Source organism: Tursiops truncatus, chromosome 10, assembly GCF_011762595.2.
Source record: "Tursiops truncatus isolate mTurTru1 chromosome 10, mTurTru1.mat.Y, whole genome shotgun sequence".
Lineage (NCBI taxonomy): Eukaryota > Metazoa > Chordata > Mammalia > Artiodactyla > Delphinidae > Tursiops > Tursiops truncatus.
In genome coordinates this window covers 15695918-15716817 of record NC_047043.1, presented here as the reverse complement: position 1 = coordinate 15716817, position 20900 = coordinate 15695918, and the positions used below count along the sequence as shown (strand labels likewise).

At 40.2% G+C, this 20900-nt stretch overlaps 1 protein-coding gene and 1 long non-coding RNA gene across 4 annotated transcripts in view; one reads left to right on the top strand and one right to left on the bottom strand.

Moving 5' to 3' along the window:
• The window catches only part of MBOAT1 (membrane bound glycerophospholipid O-acyltransferase 1), a 113173-nt gene that overhangs the window by 78075 nt on the left and 14198 nt on the right, over window positions 1-20900 (top strand). The window contains exons 5-11 of one of the 2 annotated variants that reach the window (XM_033863883.2): window positions 4512-4567; window positions 6836-6890; window positions 8348-8531; window positions 10506-10632; window positions 15300-15403; window positions 17377-17441; window positions 19543-19675. In XM_033863883.2, coding sequence (XP_033719774.1) covers window positions 4512-4567; window positions 6836-6890; window positions 8348-8531; window positions 10506-10632; window positions 15300-15403; window positions 17377-17441; window positions 19543-19675 — 724 coding nt within the window. Of the gene's footprint in view, window positions 1-4511; window positions 4568-6835; window positions 6891-8347; window positions 8532-10439; window positions 10633-15299; window positions 15404-17376; window positions 17442-19542; window positions 19676-20900 lie in introns of both variants that reach the window. The other variant, XM_019945233.3, reaches the window with a different exon arrangement.
• LOC109551577 (uncharacterized) overlaps window positions 11539-20900 on the bottom strand; it is an 81739-nt gene continuing 72377 nt past the window's right edge. The window contains exons 1-3 of one of the 2 annotated variants that reach the window (XR_002178388.3): window positions 14078-14181; window positions 12698-12812; window positions 11539-11676 (exon numbers count right to left, since the gene is read on the bottom strand). This is a non-coding gene — a long non-coding RNA (uncharacterized lncRNA). Of the gene's footprint in view, window positions 11677-12697; window positions 12813-14077; window positions 14182-20900 lie in introns of those variants that run through there. The other variant, XR_002178389.3, reaches the window with a different exon arrangement.

Genomic DNA, 20900 nt, shown 5'->3' with positions numbered 1-20900 from the left:
CAAAGAGGCTTTGAAAACAGAAACAGTCATATTTGGCAACTACATTGAATGTGATGCTTAGTGTAAGTCCCTGTCAAGAAAAACAGCTCTCAGCATCTGTTATACATTCTGGGTCAGAGGTGTTGTTGAACATCAAGAAGATGAGCTGTGAAGTTATATATTTGTCTGTAAGACGAAATTGCTCTTATAGAAAGTTTTGATGTAATCCTTATTTCTAGGACCCTAACCTCGGTGTTCTGGAAGCAGTTATTTTTTTCACTATACAAGAGAGTGGTCAAAATTACTGTCAGCTGTGAGCATGTCTTGCTGCCCTAGAATGACCACTTTGGGGGCTCCCTTGTCTGCCACCCCCCACTTCTCCCCAGTCCTGGAGAGCAAGTCACCCCTCCCTTCCACAGTCAGACAAATCACTTCTCCTTCTCTTCGCCTTACACAACATTAGGAATCTTGTTTCAAACGTTGGCCACTGGACTTTTACAAATAAGATATAAAGTTGGGTGTAGGTGTTAAGATGTCAAAGGGCATTTGTTGACACTTTCTTTAAAATAGTTTATCTTATTCGTTCATATTGACAGTTGAAAATATTACATGCTTATTATTTTAAAGAGATGGAAAATGGAAATGAGAACGAGAGGAATTAAAGAAAATGGACTCACAGAGAGGTGGCCGAGTGCAGTGGACACATCAGCCTTGGCCTAAAGATGGTTTGCGTCTGATCCCATCCTGCCACGCCTGGGTGTGGCCTGAGCTCAGGGCACAGAGGCTGTGCGGCATCCTAGGTTTATCCCAGGGATGCTGTCATAGGACGTTGACCAAACCTCAGCTTTCTATGTAAATGAGTCATCAGTCCATACGGGTCAGAGATAGCAAATTCAATAAGAAGCTATGAGAATGGAGATCAGATAACCAGGCTAAACTTAGAAGGTTTGAAGGAAAGTAGGGTAGTTGGGCAGTGGGATTTTATCTTGTCTCACTGGGCAAGGATAGAGCTATTAAAGGTACTAAGCTAAGCTAGATGATTGGAAAAACAGATGTCTTTTTTAAAATTAATTTTTTATTGGAGTAGAGTTGATTTACAATGTTATGTTCATTTCTGCTGTACAGCAAAGTGAGTTGGTTATACATTCACATATATCCACTGGTTTTTAGATTCTATTCCCATATAGGTCATTACAGAGTATTGAATAGAGTTCCCTGTGCTATTCAGTAGGTTCTTATTAGTTATGTGATCTACATACAGTAGTGTGTATATATCAAACCCAATCTCCCAATTTATCCCTCCCTCCCTTTCCCCCCTGGTAACCACAAGTTTGTTTTCTACATCTGTGACTCTATTCTGTTTTGTAAGTACGTTCCTTTGTACCATTTTTTAGATTCCACATATAAGCAATACGATATTTGTCTGTCTTTGTCTGACTTACTTCACTCAGTATGATAATCTCTAGGTCCAACCACGTTGCTGCAAATGGCATTTTTCATTCTTTTTTATGGCTGAGTAATATTCCATTGTGTGTGTGGGTGTGGGTGTGTGTGTGTGTGTGTGTGTGAGATGTGTGTATGTGTATATATATATATATATATATATGTACACACTACATCTTCTTTATCCATTCCTCCACTGATGGACATTTAGGTTGCTTCCATGTCCTGGTTATTGTAAATAGTGCTGCAATGAACATTGAGGTGGATGTATCATTTCGAATTATGGTTTTCTCTGGATATATCCCCAGGAGTGGGATTGCTGGATCATATGGTAGCTCTATTTTTAGTTTTTTAAGGAACCTCCATACTGTTCTCCATAGTGGCTGTACCAATTTACATTCCCACCAACAGTGTCAGAGGGTTCCCTTTTCTCCACACCCTCGCCAGCATTTATTGTTTGTAGATCTTTTTGATGATGGCCAGTCTAAACCGGTAGGAGGTGTTACCTCATTGTAGTTTTGATTTGCATTTCTCTAATAATTAGTGATGTTGAGCATCTTTTCATATGCCTCTTGGCCATCTCTATGTCTTCTTTGGAGAAATGTCTATTTAGATCTTCTGCCCATTTTTTAATTGGGTTGTTTGTTTTTTTGATATTGAGCTGCATGTGCTATTTGTATAGTTTGGAGATTAATCCCTTATCCGCTGCTTCGCTTGCAAATATTTTCTCCCATTCTGTGGGTTTTCTTTTTGTTTTATTGATGGTTTCCTTCACAGTGTAAAAGCTTGTAAGTTTCATTAGGTCCCATTTGTTTATTTTTATTTTCATTACTCTCAGAGGTGGATCAAAAAAGATCTTGCTGCGATTTATGTCAGAGAGTGTTCTGCCTATGTTTCCAAGAGTTTTATAGTGTCTGGCCTTACATTTAGATCTTTAATCCATTTTGAGTTTATTTTTGTGCTTATTTTGTGTTTATTTTTATGGTGTTAGAGAACGTTCTCGTTTCATTCTTTTACGTGTAGCTGTTCAGTTTTCAGGTGTCATTTTAATTGCAGCTTTATTGAGATATAATTCACATACAATGCAATTCAACCACTTAAAGTATACAATTCAGCAGGTTTAAACACATATGCAGAGTGAATTTACAGAGTGTAACCATTTTACCACAGTTAATCTTGCAACATTTTCGTCACCCACCCAACCCGAAGAAACCTGTATGCATTCGCTGTCACACCTCATTTCCTCCCAATTCCCCGAGACTTAGGCAACCAGCAACCCATTTCTCTGTGGATTTGCCTAGTCTAGATAGTTCATATAAACGGAATCATACAATATGTGGCCATTTATGTCTGGCTTTTTTCACTTAGCATAGTGTTTTCAAGGTCTATCCATGTTGTAGCATGTATCAGTACTTTATTGTTTCTATTGCTGAATAATAGTCTATTAGAGGGACATATCACATTTTATTTATCCATTCATCAGTTGATGGACCTTTGGGTTATTTCTTTTGGGGCTGTTATGAATAATGTTGCTCTGAACATGTATGTACAAGTTTTTGTGTAGACATGTTTTTATTTCTCATGGGTATATACCTAGGAGTGGAATTGCTTGGTCATGTGGTAATTCTATGTTTAACGTTTTGAGGAACTGCCAGACTGTTTCTCAGGTAGCTGCACTGTTTAATGTTCCCACCAGTAATGTGTGAGGGTTCCAATTCTCCACCTTGTGGCCAAAACAATCTGTCTTTTTGATTCTGGTCATCCTAGTGCTTGTGAAGTCGTATCTCATTGTGGTTTTGATTTGCATTTCTCTGAGGGTTGATTACTACTGAGCATCTTTTCATGTGCTTATTCACCATTTCTTTATCTTTTTTTAATATAAATGTCCATTCAGATCCTTTGGCCATTTTTAAATTGTTACTTTTGTCTTTTTATTATTGAGTTGGAAGTGTTCTTTATATAGTCTAGTACGAGTCCCTTAGCAGATATATGATTTGCACATATTTTCATGCATTCTGTGAATTTCACTTTCTTGATTGTGTGTGTCCTTTGAAGCACAAAATTTTAAGTTTTAATGATATCCATTTAATCTATCTTTTCCTTTTGTTACTTGTGCTTTTGGTGTTACATCTAAGAAGTCATCGCCAAATCTAAGGTCATGAAGATTTATGCCTGTGTTTTCTTCTAAGAGTTTTATAGTTTAGCGCTTACATTTAGGTCTTTGAACCATTTTTAGTTACTTTTTGTATGCTTTTTATGTGGATATCTAGTTGTCCCATCGCTATTTGTTGAAGAGACTATTGCTTCCATTGAATTATCTTTTTGTGTGTGTATGATTTTTTTTTTGAACATCTTCATTGCAGCATAATTGCTTTACAGTGTTGTGTTAGTTTCTGCTGTATAACAAAGTGAATCAGCTATATGTATACATATATATGGGGATATAGGTATACACTGAATTATCTTGACATGCTTGTCGACATGGGTGTCACTTCTTAGGCTTGTATTGGATGGCTTTTTTCAAAATAAGATTGGTGCTATTTTTGGTCACTAAATGGTTTATTTCCAGGCAGCTACATTTTACAAATGTATCTTTTACTATGTGTGAATGCAAGAATTGCCTTTAAATAGAACGAAGCAGGTTAGAGCATATTCACATGAAGAAGCCAAGATCATATCCATCCAGGTGGAACCAGGGCCCTGGATTAGGTCACCTCCCAAACCAGCGCTGCTTACATTTAAATGTGCATTTGAATTCCATGGAGATCTTGTGAAAATGCAGGTTCTCATTTTCCGGTGGGAATGGAGTGTGAAAGTCTATGTTTCTGACAAGCTCCAGGCGATGCTGGCGGGGCTGGTCCTAGAACTTAGCTTAGAGTAAGAACGCAAGAGGGAGTTTCCGGTGATCTCCTTGTTCACTGTTGCCTATCTACTTCTTTAAAGTGATTTGGAAGGGAAAAACCATTGTTTGAATTCTGTATTTTATTTCATAATCTTCAAGATGAAACACTACCATGCCCAGAAATGGAATAAACGTTTTCTCCAGTGGCAGTCCTGCCAATCTTGATTGTTTTCTATCTTCCTTTTAGGCCTTTGATGATTGTCACTCAGAAGATCACAACCTTGGCATTCCAAGTTCATGACGGTGAGAAAAACAGCCCTCCTTTTGGTTCTAAGAGTGAGCCTGACCTTCAGAGCTCTTCTTTTCTACCGTATACACAGTCCAAAGGTTAGACAAGGGCTGGCAGATCTTGCAAAAAAAAATTGCAGCCCACTTTAATCATAGCTTTTTACTTTCCCAGCTATTATTTACCATTTCCCTGCTGAATCCATAGTCTTGGCTAAAATGTTTATATTGAGAATGGTGGGTTTTCTGTTTAGTTTTACAGCGTTTTAAATTTAAGTTAATGTGTGGTGCTCTCTGCCCTTCATTTCCAAATCCATTCAGAAGAAATGGAATCCTTTTTCTTTGGTTTAATCTCTGAGAAGCTCATGAGGTAATAAAATGTTAAACAGCATTGGCTAGTTAACCATTTTTGGGGGGTGCGGGGGCTTGGAAAATTATCTAATGAGATTAGCCCAAACCTATAAAAAGCTGGGAAGAAAAATTATCTTTTCTTTCTATAAAACTGAACATTTTCTTCGCTCAGGCCCTTCCTGATAATGGCCAGAAAGTGTGATTATTTCCACTGTTGATACTGGGTTCCAGGAAAGGAGGATGGCCCTTCCATCCATGTGGAAGGTTTCAATATGGGCTTAAGAGATGCCAGGTGCAATTAGTAAAGGTATCTTCTGCGGATTTGTACGGCTCTGGCAAATGCTTTGCGACTGTTGAAACTTCTTTATGTGTTGACGGGTTGGGAAGATTTAGTCTCTGCTAGCGAGTCTTCCTGTTTTTCCTTACAGCTGGGGAGCTGATTTAATTTCATTTTGACCCTGTTTATTCCTAGTTCATACTTGGTGATTTAGTCATTCTGTAGAGAACTGAGTAATTTTATTCTGAGGATGGAGTCTTTCTAGGGTGAGCAACTGTCCTGGTTTGCCCAGAACCCAGAAGTTTCCCAGGATATGAGATTTTTAGTGCCCACGTTGACAAAGTCCTGGGCAAAATGGGATGATTTGGTCAATATTTTTGTACCTGAAAACCATTTGGTAGTTGTTATAGACTCACATTAGCACCGTAAGTCAATAGCTAAAATCAATTTAATTCCTGGGATTGCCAGAGCTGTACTATTTGATGAGATCTTAGAAAAAAGTGAGTGTGATATTTTTCTTTTATTAACATTGCTTCTTGGTTTTGTTTTGTTTTTAATACACAGGATTTTTGCCTAAATTTACTTTTTAAAGCATTCTCAGTTTACCCTGTTTTTTGGAACATCCCTTACATGCAGCAAAATGTTTATTTGCCTTTTTCTTTTTTTTTTCTTGGGTGTGGGAGGAACAAGTAAATTCCAGAAACACTCTGCCTTCTCTTAGGCATGTTTTTGAGTTGCCTTGATGGTCGGTAACCCTAATCAATCTTAGCTGAATATACAGTTTTAAAGTCGACTTCTTCTGCTCTTAAGATGACAGTTCGGTTTCCTTGACTATTAGTTAACATACAGATTTTATAGGAAGCACAAATGTGATTTGGTTGGGAGTTTTTCTGGCATGGATGAGTTTTAAAAGAAGAAAAACCTCTTGATAATTCTTTTGTGTTTTCCGTGCATTCAGGGTTACGTTTCCTGTTTTTTGTGGAAGAGGAAAGTCCCCTATTCCTTTCCCCATCCATTCCATTGCATTCCCAGCTTATACCAGGTATCTGCACCCAGCATAATCAGGAAGGCAGTTAGGCAGGTGCTGGCTGCAAAGGCAGGCTTATGTCTCTCATGGAGCATTGAAAACGTATACAGCGTGGTAAGGAGTGTATGAGGTGTGAAGGGTTCTCTGGGATCCATGTTCATACTGTGTGAATTAAATCGGGGTAACCCCTGAATTCTCCCCTCTTCATAACCTATAGAGACTTTCCTCCTCACACGTGTCCTTACAGGCAGCGCTTTGATCCATTGAAAAAAATGGAGAACGGGGACTGTTTATGATTGATGAAACAAAAACGAATCACTTCTTTCAAATGAGTTTTTATAAGCCTCTTTAAGGATTAAGTTATCTACTTCACTTAAAACTTCTTATTTCTTGGGACTTCCCCGGTGGCACAGTGGTTAAGACTGCACTCTCAGTGCAGGGGGCCCAGGTTCTATCCCTGGTCAGGGAACTAGATCCCACATTCCACAACTAAGAGCTCACATGCCACAAGGAAGATCCTATATGCTGCAACTAAGACCCAGTGCAGCCAAATAAATTAAATAAATAAATAAATATTTAAAAAAAAACAAAAAACAAAAAACTTCTTATTTCTCAATATTTCTTTTCATAGGATTAGGTCGAAAGGCTGAAGATCTTTCCACTGAGCAACGTCGGCTTGCTGTAAAGTAAGTGTGACAATATATTCTTGAGCCCCTTGGGTATCAGTATCCAGAGATCTTCCTTAATGTTGTTTATTGAATGAATCTGCTATTGATGGACACTTGGGTTGTCTACCAGTCTTTGGCTCTTATAAATGGTAAGCCATGATAACCTTGTCCATAGGTCATTTTAAATGGGTTTGGGTATAGCTGTGGGATAGATTCCCAGAATTGAGAGTGCTAGATCGAAGGGTAAATGGCTCTGTATTTTGTTAGTTTTACAGGATTCTCCTTCAGTGGGGTTGTTCTCTTTATTCCAAAATTATTTTTATTGGGCATGTGTCTGAGGGTTGCCAAGAAACAGTTAATTATCAGTGCCTATCAGTATGATTATGCTGGCATGAAAAAAGATAGGAAGTGGGGTTGGAGAGATAAATATGGGCTGGAGAATAGGATGAAGGAGGAAGCTGAAGGTGGTCTTTGGCCAGTGTTGATATGTAGTAGAAAGAGGATGGGTATCGGAGAGGAAGGGAGGCCGTATAAAGTAGGAGAATAACGCTGACAGAGGAGCAGAAATGGCTCATGGGGTAGCACATGGGGGAGAGTGGTGCAGCCATGGTGGAGGGTTCCTACCAGAGAGTAGCGGGAAATAACTGGGATATGTAAGAGAGGGTCCCAGCTTCATTCCTTCATTAAGATATTGGGACTTGGAAGCCACATAGAAAGTTATCATTGGAAGTCTAATGAACCAAGTTCTTTGCTAAGCATCATGGGGGTGTAAATGCTATAGGGCATAATTCCAGTGACTGGTTAGCAATGGCATCTGAGGAAGCCTTTGCCCACAATTCTGTCCTGCTTGACGAGCATGCCCTTTCAAAGGCCCTTAAAACACTAGACAGAACTGGTCTCTAGAAATTTTTTCCCGCCACTACCCTTGTCCGTTGTCCAGGACCTCGTGTCTGGATGCCAAAGCAGACAAGAGGCTGTTACAGCTGTAGTTTGTGTGGCCTCAAGTGGAAACCGGTTCCACCCATCATTTGTTTTGTATTTATTTTGGCAGTTGGGAGGGAGTTTTCCCATTTCAAAGCATCTCAACCAACTCACGTTAGGTCGGGTTCCGACCCTGCCTTATGTTCAGTACCTTCATTTTCTCTGGTAGACAGAAAGCCAAGGTTGTTGAGAAAGAACGTTTCCCAGCCTCAGGGTTGCCTTTGGCCCACTCCTGGCCCTCCGCGTTTATAGCTGTGGGTGGCCAGCAGAGGGCGCCACGGAGTGCTGTGCCTTCTCTGTGCCACCCACCTCAATAACTTCCTTTCAACTAGATTTCTCCTTAGACGGATTTTTAAAGAACCAGAACAAGGAAAGATCATGCCGCGTTTAACAACCCACAGAAACAACACCTGTGTTTACGATCGGCATATTTGCAAATATGAACGAAAAATCAAAGACTGAAGACTCTTCAACTTTTTACTTTATTTTCGCAGAGCAAAACCCTCCTTTTTGGAATACGTAAGCTACCTTCTCAACTTCATGAGTGTCATAGCAGGCCCTTGTAACAATTTCAAGGAGTATATAGCCTTCATTGAGGGAAGACATACACACATGAAGTTGCTGGAAGTGAACTGGAAGGAAAAAGGCTTCCACAGCCTGCCAGAGCCTTCTCCCACTGTAAGTTTTTAGTGCCAAGTATTTACCCAGAGGTCCAGAAAATGAGCTTTGCTGCCAGGGCTGACTGTCACTTTTAATTGTTCTAATTAAAAAGCCAAACAGTTTATCAGAAATCTTGGCTGGTAACATTTTCCCCCCGTTTGTTTAAAATATCAATATTGGTATTTATTTGCAGTAGTTCTCTGTGTTGGAGCAACAGATGTTTATTTCACAGAGCCAATTCACAGCTCATTGGCTGGGAATATTGAAGCAATTAACCCATTTGCCAACCAGCCAATATTTAGTGCCTACAATGTGCCTATGACTGTGCTTGTGAACACATTCAAATTTATGAGTGTTTTCTCTTTATGAATAGAAATTCATAGACAGCCAAAAGATACTATGTCATAAATGGTGGAGGAGGAAAGAGTGGGACCAGAATAAATGTGCTTTTTATTGCAGATCCTGCTTTTATGGCAAGGGAAACCAGTTTTACACTGGCATGCCTGTAGTTTGGTCATATTGACTTTGAGAGAGTTTAGGTGGTTTTTTAAAACAACATTTAAATTTTAATCTGAAGTGTATTAACCTCAGATTAGTCAACATGCGCTTAATTCACTGAACTTTACAAATATGCTGAATTTATCCAGATCAAATATCCTATATTTAAGGGAAATTTGTAATTAATTGAAGGGATAGGGAACATTGGAAAGGGAGAAATTGAGGATAATTTAAATATTTTTAAAGTGCTACCATCAGGCAGCATTAAGTATTTGAAAATTTAAGTGATTAATACAGCATGCATTTTTGGAGAGTTTTGACACATTTGGGTCCTCTGCTCTTTATGATTACTTAGATGTCTCAGCCCCAGCGGTTTTATTGACATAATCTAGGAGTGAGGTCACCGTGGCTGGGAGACATGAAAGTAACCACAGGTGTTTCTAGGGAGTCTCTGTCACAGGAGTGCTGCGTTTCACATACTTGAATTTGGAAAATAACATTATTAGAGAGTCTTCACATCACCCTCCAAGGAGACTCTCGCATTTTTTTGTGCCCAGAGAACATGAAGCGGTAAGGTTGCATTTTGGCTAAGGACACACAGATGGGAGGGGCTGGCGCACACAAGCTGCTGGCCCCTCAGCAGTGTCATCATAGTTAAGCGTGGTGCGCACTTAACGGGGAGCCCCGCACTGCTTTCAGCCCCTTGTAAATATTGACGCGCTGAAACCCCAAGCCACCCTCTGGGGGAGGTGCTACTGCTATCCCTATGTTACAAGTAAAAGAAGTCTGTTTTTATAAAGTTGGGAACTATAATTCTGTTGATGTTTGGAATTTCAGGGGAACCAGGCAAAACGATTCCATCCAGAGGAATCTGAAACCTCTGTATAGCTTAACCCCAGAGCAGACTACATGTAAACCATCCAGAAAGGTTTTCTAAAGCTTTCTACTACCTGCCCACGTTCTGGCTCAGACATGTAATCATGTGCACATAATCCTTCCCAACTAAGCCTCTGTGCCCCTTGCTGGTGATTCAAACCCATTTGCTTGGCTCTGCTGGCTGCAGGACAGCAAGGCCAATGGTTCGTTCTTTCTGACGGAAGATCGCCACCCTGTAATGTTACTGATTTCTCTTACGTTTTGGGTAATAAAACCAGCTGCCCATTGTTGGTAGAATGTGCCGGTAAACGTTTTCTTTTGTTTTAGATCCATCCACCTCCGGTGTCAGAGGTGTATTCTGCATCTAAATATAGCACATAATGCCCATCACCCAATACGTGCCCTGAGGAAGAATGCCTTTTGCCACTCCTTCTAGAGAATATTGCCAAAGCAGCTTTGAAACGGCTTTGTTCTCAGTATGCCTTTGCTGAAATTGTTTTCCTCATACCAGTGTCTTCTGAATAGTTACCTCATTTTTCCCCCCATTTTCAGGGAGCCGTGATACACAAATTGTGCATGACCTTGGTGTCTCTCCTTTTGTTTTTGACGCTTACGAAGACCTTCCCTGTCACCTGCCTGGTTGACGACTGGTTTGTTCATAAAGCAAACTTTCTGACCCGACTCTGCTACTTATATGTGGTCATGCAAGCCTCGAAGCCGAAGTATTACTTTGCCTGGACGTTAGGTGAGTTTGTTGGAGGGTGCTAAATGAATGAGGGAAAAATGATACTCCTTGGACGGCTTGGCCAGGGCAGCATTTGGATCAGCTAATCTAAAAAAAGTCCAATGCGTGATGGAAGGCAGTTGAGCCAGGGTCACTTTCTACCTTCCGGAGTAACCCTCTTCTTTCCCGCCGCCCATAAACTCAATTATCTGTGATAAGGAGGAAAGAAATCCCGGCTGTTGTTATTAACAGACGTCACAACCTGGAAGCTGCTTCTTCTACCAATCCTACTTGGAAAGTTAGGGGAAAATTCCAGAATGATCTGGCTTTCTGGTAATTTTTCTGGCTTGTCTGTAATACAGGATATACACTGACTTAATTGTATCAACACACGTGCTCATTTAGGTTACACTTCTTTAAGAAATTGTTGGTTAAGCTTTATGCCTTAGAAAGAAACTGATTTCAAGTGACTTTTTTTTTTTAAAGGTAGAAAGTTCAACTTAATTTGGTATTATCACACTTGTTTCCCCCCTGTGAGATAACTTTAGTCAATATTAAGGTTTCATCTCTTTCCTTTTAAATAATTTTAGACCAGAAAAGTTGAAACCTTTGCTAAAGTGAGCAGTAAACCTTCTGTTTACTTACCAAGAATGGTAAAGTATTTTGATAAGGCATGGTAACCGTATCTACTTCACATTTGGAACCCTTTCAGGAATGGAAGTTTAACACCTTAGCTGCCAGTGACCTGGGGCTTGATGTCAGGGAACAGTGACTTGGTTTATGAAGCCAAATAGATTATTAAACTCAGTTCCCAGTGCTTAGTCCATATTTCATAAGGGCACAGCACTTAATTGAGTTCTCTTCTCTCATTTCATGCTCCACGTTTATAGCCCCCAAATCAAGTTCGTAGCTACTGTTTTTTTCATTTATTATTTTTATTACGGTAAAATATACAGAATGTAAAAGTTGCCATTTTAACCATCTTTAGTGTACGATTTAATGGCGTTAAGTTCGTTCACAGTGTTGTGCAACCATCGTCACCGCCATCCATCTCCAGAACTTTTCCTGAAACAGAAACTGTCCATTAAACAAAGCAATAACCCCCCATTCCTCTTTCTTCCCTGCTCCTGGTCCAAATTATTTTTAAAGGTCACAATGTTCAGAGACAAGTTCAGTCTAGCGCAGTATTTATGTTACGCTTGACCAGAGAGAGACTTCAGAGCTTTTCCAAAATTTGCCACGGGGGAAATTTTGTTTCTGGTCCCATTCAGTTTAATTCAAGGAGTTTTTTTGTGGAGTACCAGTCTGTGTGCTGTGAGGAACTCAAAGGTGAGTAAGATATCTCAGCCCTCAAGACCGTTACAGTCTGTGAGGACACAGACGTGTACACCAACCAGGCAATACACGTCAAGAGCTGCCCCAGGAGTAGGATTACAGAGGGGATGATGCATATGGACTGGTCCTTGGGGAGGGCTTCCAGAGTCTCCGTGTATCTGATTCCTTTTTCTGCAGATGCTTTATTATTGAAAACTAATTTCCTTCGTAGGTAGGCATTAGGCCTACTATGGATGGAATACTGGGCATATTTTTGTATGTGAAGTAGAGTTTTCGCTTTGCTCCAACCTAGAGAGAGAGAGAGAGTGAGAGAGAGAGAGAGAGAGAGAGAGAGAGAGAGAGAGCGAGAGAGAGAGAGAGAGTGTGTGTGTGTGTGTGTGTGTGTGTGTGTGTGTGTGTGTGTGTGTGTGTGTAATAGAATCTCACTCCTTTCCTAACCTCTACTTCTTCACTTTTCCTCCTTTTCTTTTCCCCTCTCCCTCCCCTTCCCGCTGCCGTATTCTGTATCCCAGGGCTTATGGGCTGGCTTCTGGAGTAAAGCAGCTCCTGATTTAAGGAGGAAAGAAAGGCCATGCCGTAGTCTCATAGGGAAAGTCTAACACGAGGTGGGTTGTGCTGGCGGGGACCTGGGTGGGGAGGGGCTTACGGGGCACAGGGGTGTCCGCCGTCAGTCTGCTCGTTGCGGAGTGACCCCAGATATTTGGAATAGAGGAGTGACCCTTTCCATGGACAGCTTTCTCTGTGGACTTACCTCTTTGTTCTCCCCCACTGCCCTTTCTTTATTGTTTCTCGTGGCTTCCGTAGAAACACTTCATTACTTTGACCTCCATTTGAAGTTTGTTGTAGTTTCGATTGCATGGGCTGGTCTGAAATTAAGCTTTGTATTATTTATGAGTAAAGAAGCAATGAATAGTGTAACAGGGAATGTTTAAACTGCTTAACTGAATAATTGTTTTATCCAGCTCCTTCAAACACCATTTACATATAATTGATTAATAATACATGATTATAAATTTAATCCTTAAAGCTGGCCTCTTGATGAATCTCAGCTAAGTTGCACTGTGTAAGCCTAATTCTAGTTACCGTTTCTATGGAAAGAGTACAGCTATTTTCTTTGGACTTAGCATAGGAGGCTGGGTGGTTGTTTTTCTTCTAATTAGTACTAATGAGTGAGACTCAATTTTAGCCCAGGCTGTGTTCTAAAGATCACAGATTCCAAAATGTGGGTGTCTAAATGAATTTATCTTCAGTCATATGTTAGAGCCGTGTACCATGCAAGCGAAGCCAGTTTTAGACTGGTGAAATTAGAACCTCTAACTGCTCTAAAGCAAAAACCAGTCTTGGATACAGAGTAGCAGAATGCGCTCGGGGGAGCAGGGAATTCTGACCTCCTCTAAATGCAGCAGTTCGGAGAGTCACCGCTTCTGGTTCTTACATTTATCTTTCAGACGACTCCTAGCCACTCAGGCTGTGGAACCAGAGTTCTAGTATTCAGATTCTAGCACTGTTTAACATTAAGATCACTCAGGTGGTAACATTACTAAGCTTTAGTCTTCTCAATAGCAAGATGGGGGTGGTAATAATAATGATAATAATGGTGGCAGCTGACCATTCTTGAGCGCTGTCTTGGGCAGGGCCCTGTGTTATGCACTCTACATATATTCAATTTGGTTTAATCCTTTCAACATCCCTTTAAACTGGGTACTGTTATTACATCCATTTTCTACTCAGGGGAATAGGTTTCTAGAAGTTAGACAACTCTCCCAAGGCTGTGAATTGACCCTGTTCCCAAGTGGAGAAGGGAACCCAGGAGAGCTGTCATTCCCACCCTGAACCACCACCTTGCTCACAATGGTGTGATTAAATGAGAAATGTCTATGGAATGCTTTACAGAATCCTGGGAAAATAGTAAGGACCAAAAAAAAAAAAGTCATTCTTCTTCTTTTTTTTAGATCTGAGGCTGGAGATGGGAGAGGGAATTCCGGGGTTGCTATGCCGGTCCCAGCATGGTCAGCCCAGCCCTGTTTTTAGTTGTCAACACAACCCTCAAGGGCTTGTCCTCTCCTGGTTTAGTTTATTTCTGTCATTCACAGTTTGTGCCCACACATTTTAAAACTCTTGGTTTCTTAACTGGTACACTCTGCCTTTGTTCTTCTTTTTCTTTTCCACTGAGTTTCCCTCCGGTCGGCTTGGGAGAAAGACGTATTAGGACTCGGTACTTTTCCTCCTTTCTTCTAAAAGAAACCAGATCATTTTACAGTGAAGCTAAGAATAAGATAAGCGATACTAAATCATCAACGATGCCAAAAGGGAAAGGAGGCATACTTAGAGCGGGTGATTTTTCTTCAGAAGTCCAGCTGGAGTTGGACCTGAACTCCCATAGAAATGGAATGAACAGAACTAGCGAAGGAAAGGTTTCTCTGAGCTCTCCCCCAGATCTCAGACTTTAAAATTTCATGAGTTTATTTTTCTTAGGAAAATATTCTAACAGACTGAACTTGAAAGAAGATAAGTGAAGAGAAAAAATTAGCCTCTTGGCTATCATAATACAACTGTGTTGATTTCATCAGATCTCTTTTTGAGTGTAAAAAATTTCATTAAGGAATTGAGTAGAACTGAATTACAGCAGGGGGACATTTTCATAGAGTTCAGTGAAGTGACATAACGGTGGACACAGGAGCTTTTGGACTGACTTTGTGGGTAGGGTGGCTTTGGTCATTGTGTCCACATGTGGCCTCTATGGCAGCTGGTCCCAAATTCACATCTCTAGAACCGTTCTTTTTCTTAGGTTCTAAATTTTTCTAACTGTATCTTGGCTGCCCCAACTGATATCCTACTGGCATGTCATGCTTAACGTGTCCAGAACGAGCTCCAATTTCTCTTTCAGAGCTGGTTCTCCTCCTGATACAATGATATCAGCCTGTGTCCCGCCATCTTTAATGACAGCTCTTGGACGGAGTCCCCTATATCTTCTGGTCTCTGAGCTTACATGTATTTTCACCTTTTCCCCTTTCTCCCCTTATACCCAGTTGGTCACTAAATCTTCCTGTTTCTTTGTTTTGCTTCTTCATTTCTCTTGTTTTCATTTTGCATTCTGTGAGCATCTAGCACCTTCCTTCTTACTTAGCAGGTGCTCACTAAATGCTAGTGAATGAATAAAAATGAATAAAAGTTGAGGTCACCCAAGAGCCCAAACTGATTCATAATGGTGCCAGGTCCTTTAAATTTATTTTGGTTTCTTTTCCAAGGAAACTCTCTCTCTTCATCTTAAAGCTAGACAGACATTTAGTATCTGTTAAAGCAGCAATGTGACTTTTGCTCCACATCCTAATGTGTTGTTTTAAAAACCATAGCTGACGCAGTGAATAACGCAGCTGGCTTTGGGTTCAGCGGAGTGGATAAGAATGGAAATTTCTGTTGGGATCTGCTTTCTAACCTAAACATCTGGAAAATTGAGGTGAGTTTATCATGCTTTTGAATCAAGCTGCCATTGTGAATAAAGCAGATGGTTTGCTGTGAGTGTGGCATCCACAGAAGTTTATCATCAGTGTGCGAGGAAAAGCTGCTAGCAGGAAATGCTGGCTCCAGCAGGCTCGGGGACATTTTGTATCTTGGAACTCTTTCCTTTTTTTTTTTTTTTTTTCTTTTCTTTTAAGGTGCCTACTTTCTTGGCAGTATTAATGGTTCAAGTAGTAACAACACACGAAAAATCTGAAAAAGAGCCAGGAAAATCTTTTTGTTGCTTACATTCCTGTCCTGTCAACTAGAAAGTACAGATATCATTTTCTCTTGTTCACATTCTCCTTTCCTCAGTCAAGGGTACAGACTAGCAGTTGTATTTAGATTTCAGCATTGCCAGTGTTCTTGGTGGTTCCTTTGGAAACATTTGTAATGCCTTCGCTTTTAAGAATTGTAATTGGTGCACAGCTTTTAGGCCACTAGAATTAGTGTGGTTTTTCTTTTTCGCTGGCTTTGTTCTTGGACCACAGTTCTGGATATGTTTCCGTCTCTAGAGGTGGTCTCTCTGGGGCCCCATCCTTCTTGGTTCCCTTGGCATTGTCATCCCTCGGAGCTGAAAGGAATGCCAAGTCTTGGGCCCTTTTCCTCCTGGCAGCTGGTTGGGAGGAAGGGCATGATTCTCAACATACCAAAGTGTTGGTTCTCCAGCCGCGTGACTCATGGTTGCTGGTGGTTGATTTTCCACCTGCCACAGGGCAGGCAGAGTGCCACTGGAGAGTTTGGGCAGAAAGGGGATGCCATATAGGGCGGGAAACCCGGGATGTGGAGACTGACCACCTGCCACCCACATTTGGTGGAAACTAGGCCTTCAGGGGACCTGTGTTCTGGGTAAAGGGCTGAGTTATGTATTTATTATAAAAGAAAACCAGAAGGAGAAAGTTTGTATTTCCAATAAAGTTGATATAGAGCAAGGAGCTAAAGGATACCAAGGAAGTCCGACTTATTTAAGGCACCTTGAAGCTGTGTGTATAGCATTTTATCAGCCATAGAAGGTGTCTAAATGGATAAATAAAACTCCGTAGGGTTTTGACATTAAAAACTCATAGTACAAAAGTCTGTCTGTCTGTCCATCATTGGTCTGATATCTCTCTCCCTTCCTTCCAAACATATTACATTAGGCCAGTGTGTGGCCTAAGATTTTCTTACGGTTGAAACAGAAAACAGTGACATTTGCACTTTTCAACTTCGTTAGGAATTCTGGTTCTTAAATGTTTGCTTCATGCTGTCTACCACCAGCCTTTATTAAGTCTTTTTGTCTTCTTTTTTCTTTTGAATGAGAAAACCCAGTTGATGACTTATTTTGGAATCTCTTTTTCTCAATGGTTGATTTACCTGCATCATTGCCAGTTGGGTGATATCTGTTTCCTTTTCTGTATTGTGACTCCTTCCTGCATAAAATCTCCTTACTATTCTAGATACAAGTGGAAGCACTTGAACCTGTGCTATTTGTAGAATAACTTCACCAGACTGACCTGGTTTACAGATGGCCACAGAATGAAAAGATGACAATTAAATTCAAGCCGTCTCCGTAAAGGCGCTAAATTCACATGATGAAACTTTTCCGGTGGCAAATCCCATTTTAGAGTATTTAGTTTTAAAATTCAGATGACTTAAATTTTGTGTTTCACCAGAATGGAAGGAAAACCTACAAAACGTTCCTTCAGTCGTCCTATAATTTGAAAATAGATTGAGAAAAATTGAGACTTTGTGAGCCAAGTTTTAGTTGCAAAGTAAATCTTATAAACCCCCGAAAATTTGACTGTGTGCAATGGAACAGCGGATCTGCTCCTGAGTCAGTACTCACTGTTGAAATAGCACGTCTAATCTGCCGCCAGGGAAATTCTGGGGAGGACTCTCCATTTCTTGGGGTATTTTTAAAGCTAATGATAGGTGTTATTTTCTCCTTTCTAGACTGCCACAAGTTTCAAAATGTACTTAGAAAACTGGAATATTCAGACAGCTACTTGGCTAAAGCGGTAAGGAAACCAAAAACGACCTCATTACTCATGGCACTGGGATATGTTTAGATGGGTGTCATTAGATGAACAGCGATAGTCTGCCAGTGGTAACCTCATCTGACACTTGTGTTTGGTATTAACATCTATGCTGTGTAGATGAAAAAGTAGAAATACAGTAATTTGAGAAGGTCACAAGGTAGCATATTTATTTTACTGTACCAAATACTTCATACTGCCATTACTGTGTACCAGGTACTCATTTAATCCTCATAACGATCCCATGAGGTGTTGGTAATTATTATCCCCATTTTACAGATGAGGAAAGTGAGGCACAGAGGGGTTATGTAACTTGCCCAAAGTCACACAGCTTATGAGCAATAGATATGAGCCCATATCTCATAGATAATAGATATGAGTGTCTCTCCAGAGCCAGGCTCTTAAGCTCTATGATGTGCTGCCTCTTATGTAGAGGAGAGCCTATTGCTCAGATGTCATGGAAAGTCAGTGTCAGCATCAGATCACTGAAGATTGCTGTGTTTATTTTATCCCCCGTATCGAAAGCTTTATGGTGCCCCAAATGCTTGTGCTTTTCGACTTTGTATTTTTGTTGTTTCTCTGTCCTTTTGTTTTTCTACACATTCCAAAATTAGAAACATTAGTTATTGTGGAGCTAATGATATGCTATCCTTGAAGTGGCAAAGTTGAGCTCGTGAATATTCCTTTCACATGAGTGCAGGGAGAGTATAAAGATATTAAGCTGTTGTTTCTGCTGTTTTTGATAAGTAGCATTTTTCATCAGTTAAAACATCGGGGTAAAAGAAGAGACAATGTATAATAATTCCAACAAAGTAAACTCATGCAACTACTCTGAACATGCAGTTTTTGAAAATTTGCCCTTAATGTTATTGCTATTCATTTTGCAAGTCATTTTAGCATAAACCTCTTTCTGTATATTGAATAATCCCAATGTATGGAGAGTCCTACAGTCTCCACTAGGAGTTTGTTCTACATAAACATTTTTTATGTGACTGAACATACATGTGGGCACATAAAAAATGAAAAAACACTATTTAAAAATCATTTTAGAAAATGGAATATTTCATTCATACAAAAATACAGAGGGTAAGAAACAAATACCCATGCAAACTACCTCTCATTTCAAAAAGAAACATTACAAATGGAGTCCCATCCTGTGTTTCTTTCCTCAAATGCATTCCCTTTCTTCCTATGAAGAGAGAGCCATAGTCCTTAGTTTGGGTTTAACTTGGTCACTTTTGACAGCCCATCCAGGCTGGATTGGTATTAACTGTTGGGATTTCTGTTTTACTTTTCATCTGGGCCCTCTCATTTAGGAAGCCATGTCGTTGCTCCTATGGTGCCACTGGCAATCCGTGGACTGAATTTGGCAGGAAGTCCCCTGTCATGTTGTTTTAATAAACAACCAAGAAGCTAAAGATCTCCGGAGTATTTGCTGACAGTTTCTAGATTCTTACGATGTCCTCACTCTTTAAGGCAAATTCATGGATTGGAATCCAATAGATACTGAGGACTGAAGAAGCCATATAACTGACACGTTGATTTTGTGCTGGAGTCATGGCCAAGAGAGATGAGAAGGCTGCAGTGTTGATGAGTTAGATGACATTGGGGCCAGTGTGGAAAAGTAACTTAATTTAGACGAAATAAGGATCTCACTTCTAAAGACCCTGATTCTAAAAGTTTTAGTGCCAATGACACTTATTTATCCATAAGTATCCTGGTAGATTAGGCCATTGGTGGAATAAGCTTCTATAAGGCAGGAGCTCTCATTGGGGAAAAGCGACCACTCTTTTATTAGATATTGTGTGATGGGGTCCAGATCATTTAGTCCTATGGAGGTTAAACATTCATGCATCTTACAAAGGGATTGGACTGTGTGAATGGCCCATCTGGGAGTGTTTAAGAAAACTAGAGCTCAAAGCTGCTTGGATTGCGCTGCAAGTGCCTGAAAAGGGTGAGGCAGGCACCCCATCAATATTGGATCAGATGATTTCTGCATGATTGGTTCCAAAATGATGCAGGTGTAGGCGGAAGTTTCTGGTATGTTTGACCTGTGGCCCGTTGTACCTTCCTGTCTTCACAGAGTGTGCTATGAGCGGGTTCCCTGGCACCCCACAGTGCTAACCTTCATCCTGTCTGCCTTGTGGCATGGTGTCTACCCTGGATACTACTTTACCTTCTTAACTGGAATCCTTGTCACACTAGCAGCCAGAACGGTAAGCTCCCTTTGGCTGTGGGGTCTTTTCCTTAGTAATCGGATGCCTGTGTGTTTGTGTTTTAGGTCCCAGCAGAAGTGGTGTTGGGGGTGATGGTAGGAGTGATGTTTTGAAAAATCAACAAAAGTCTTCCCATTAGAGAAATACTTAAATATATTGGAACTTATGGTCATAAAATGGTTAAGCATTTTATTTTCATATTACTTGCAGGGGGTGTATGCAAAACAAAAGGACTTTTAGGAACAGTGTTTAGTGCCTTAAGAGATGAAAACATGTTTAATCATTAAAGGCTGTAAACATACAGTCTACTAATTACAGGTGACAATGATTATAACGTAGGCTCTGTAAAACTTCATTTTGCTTATAGTCTACTTGATTTCTCTTTTCATTATCCTACACCTAAAAATAATTTGGTTTCAGAGCAACTGGAAAAATTGCAGCCATAGGAACTGTTCTCTTAAAGATTGCTCTCAGCCCTCATGTTGGATCCAGTTAAATTAGTTTGTGTAAAGTCCTTTGTGAATTTGATAAATTTGGTTCTCTAGGTTTTGGGGGTAGCCTTCCGTTTGTCCTAGACTGTTCCTGCCATTTGCTGGCTGTAGAGCAAGAATAATAACAGAATTAAAAAATATGCCTGCCCTCAAAGAATGAGATGAACATGTATATAAGTAATTACAATTCACTGTATTCTGAATTTTATTTCAATACTTGATAATGATTTTGGCATTCCTGATTCAGGTGCCAGAAGCTTTTACTGAGATTTGTTGAGCTGTATTTTTAGATGTGGATTTGGGAGCCCCAGCACAGCTATTCACTCGTTCTTTTTTTTTTATCTTAAAAATATATTTATTGAGTGCCTAGTACGTGCCAAGTACTGTGATGGGTACTGGAGAAAAAATGGAGAGTAGAACACACGTGGCCCCTGCTCCTGGTCTAGTGCCGGGAATAGAAATGGATAACTTCTTCATATTTGTTAGATGGAGAGACAGGTAGAGTGGGAATTTTTTTCCACTTCTTTTAGCTAGTCACTGATTCTTGAATTCATCTGTTCTATTAATATTTCAGGAGGCCTACTATATGCTAGTAGGTGCTGGGCTATTGCAGTGAACAAAAGTTCCTCACCCATGGAATTTCTATTTTAGTTAGAAGAAGGTTTGTGGGGATACATGTGTGAACAAGATGGATAATTGATTATTCTGATTAGCACTCTTTAAAGTACATATTT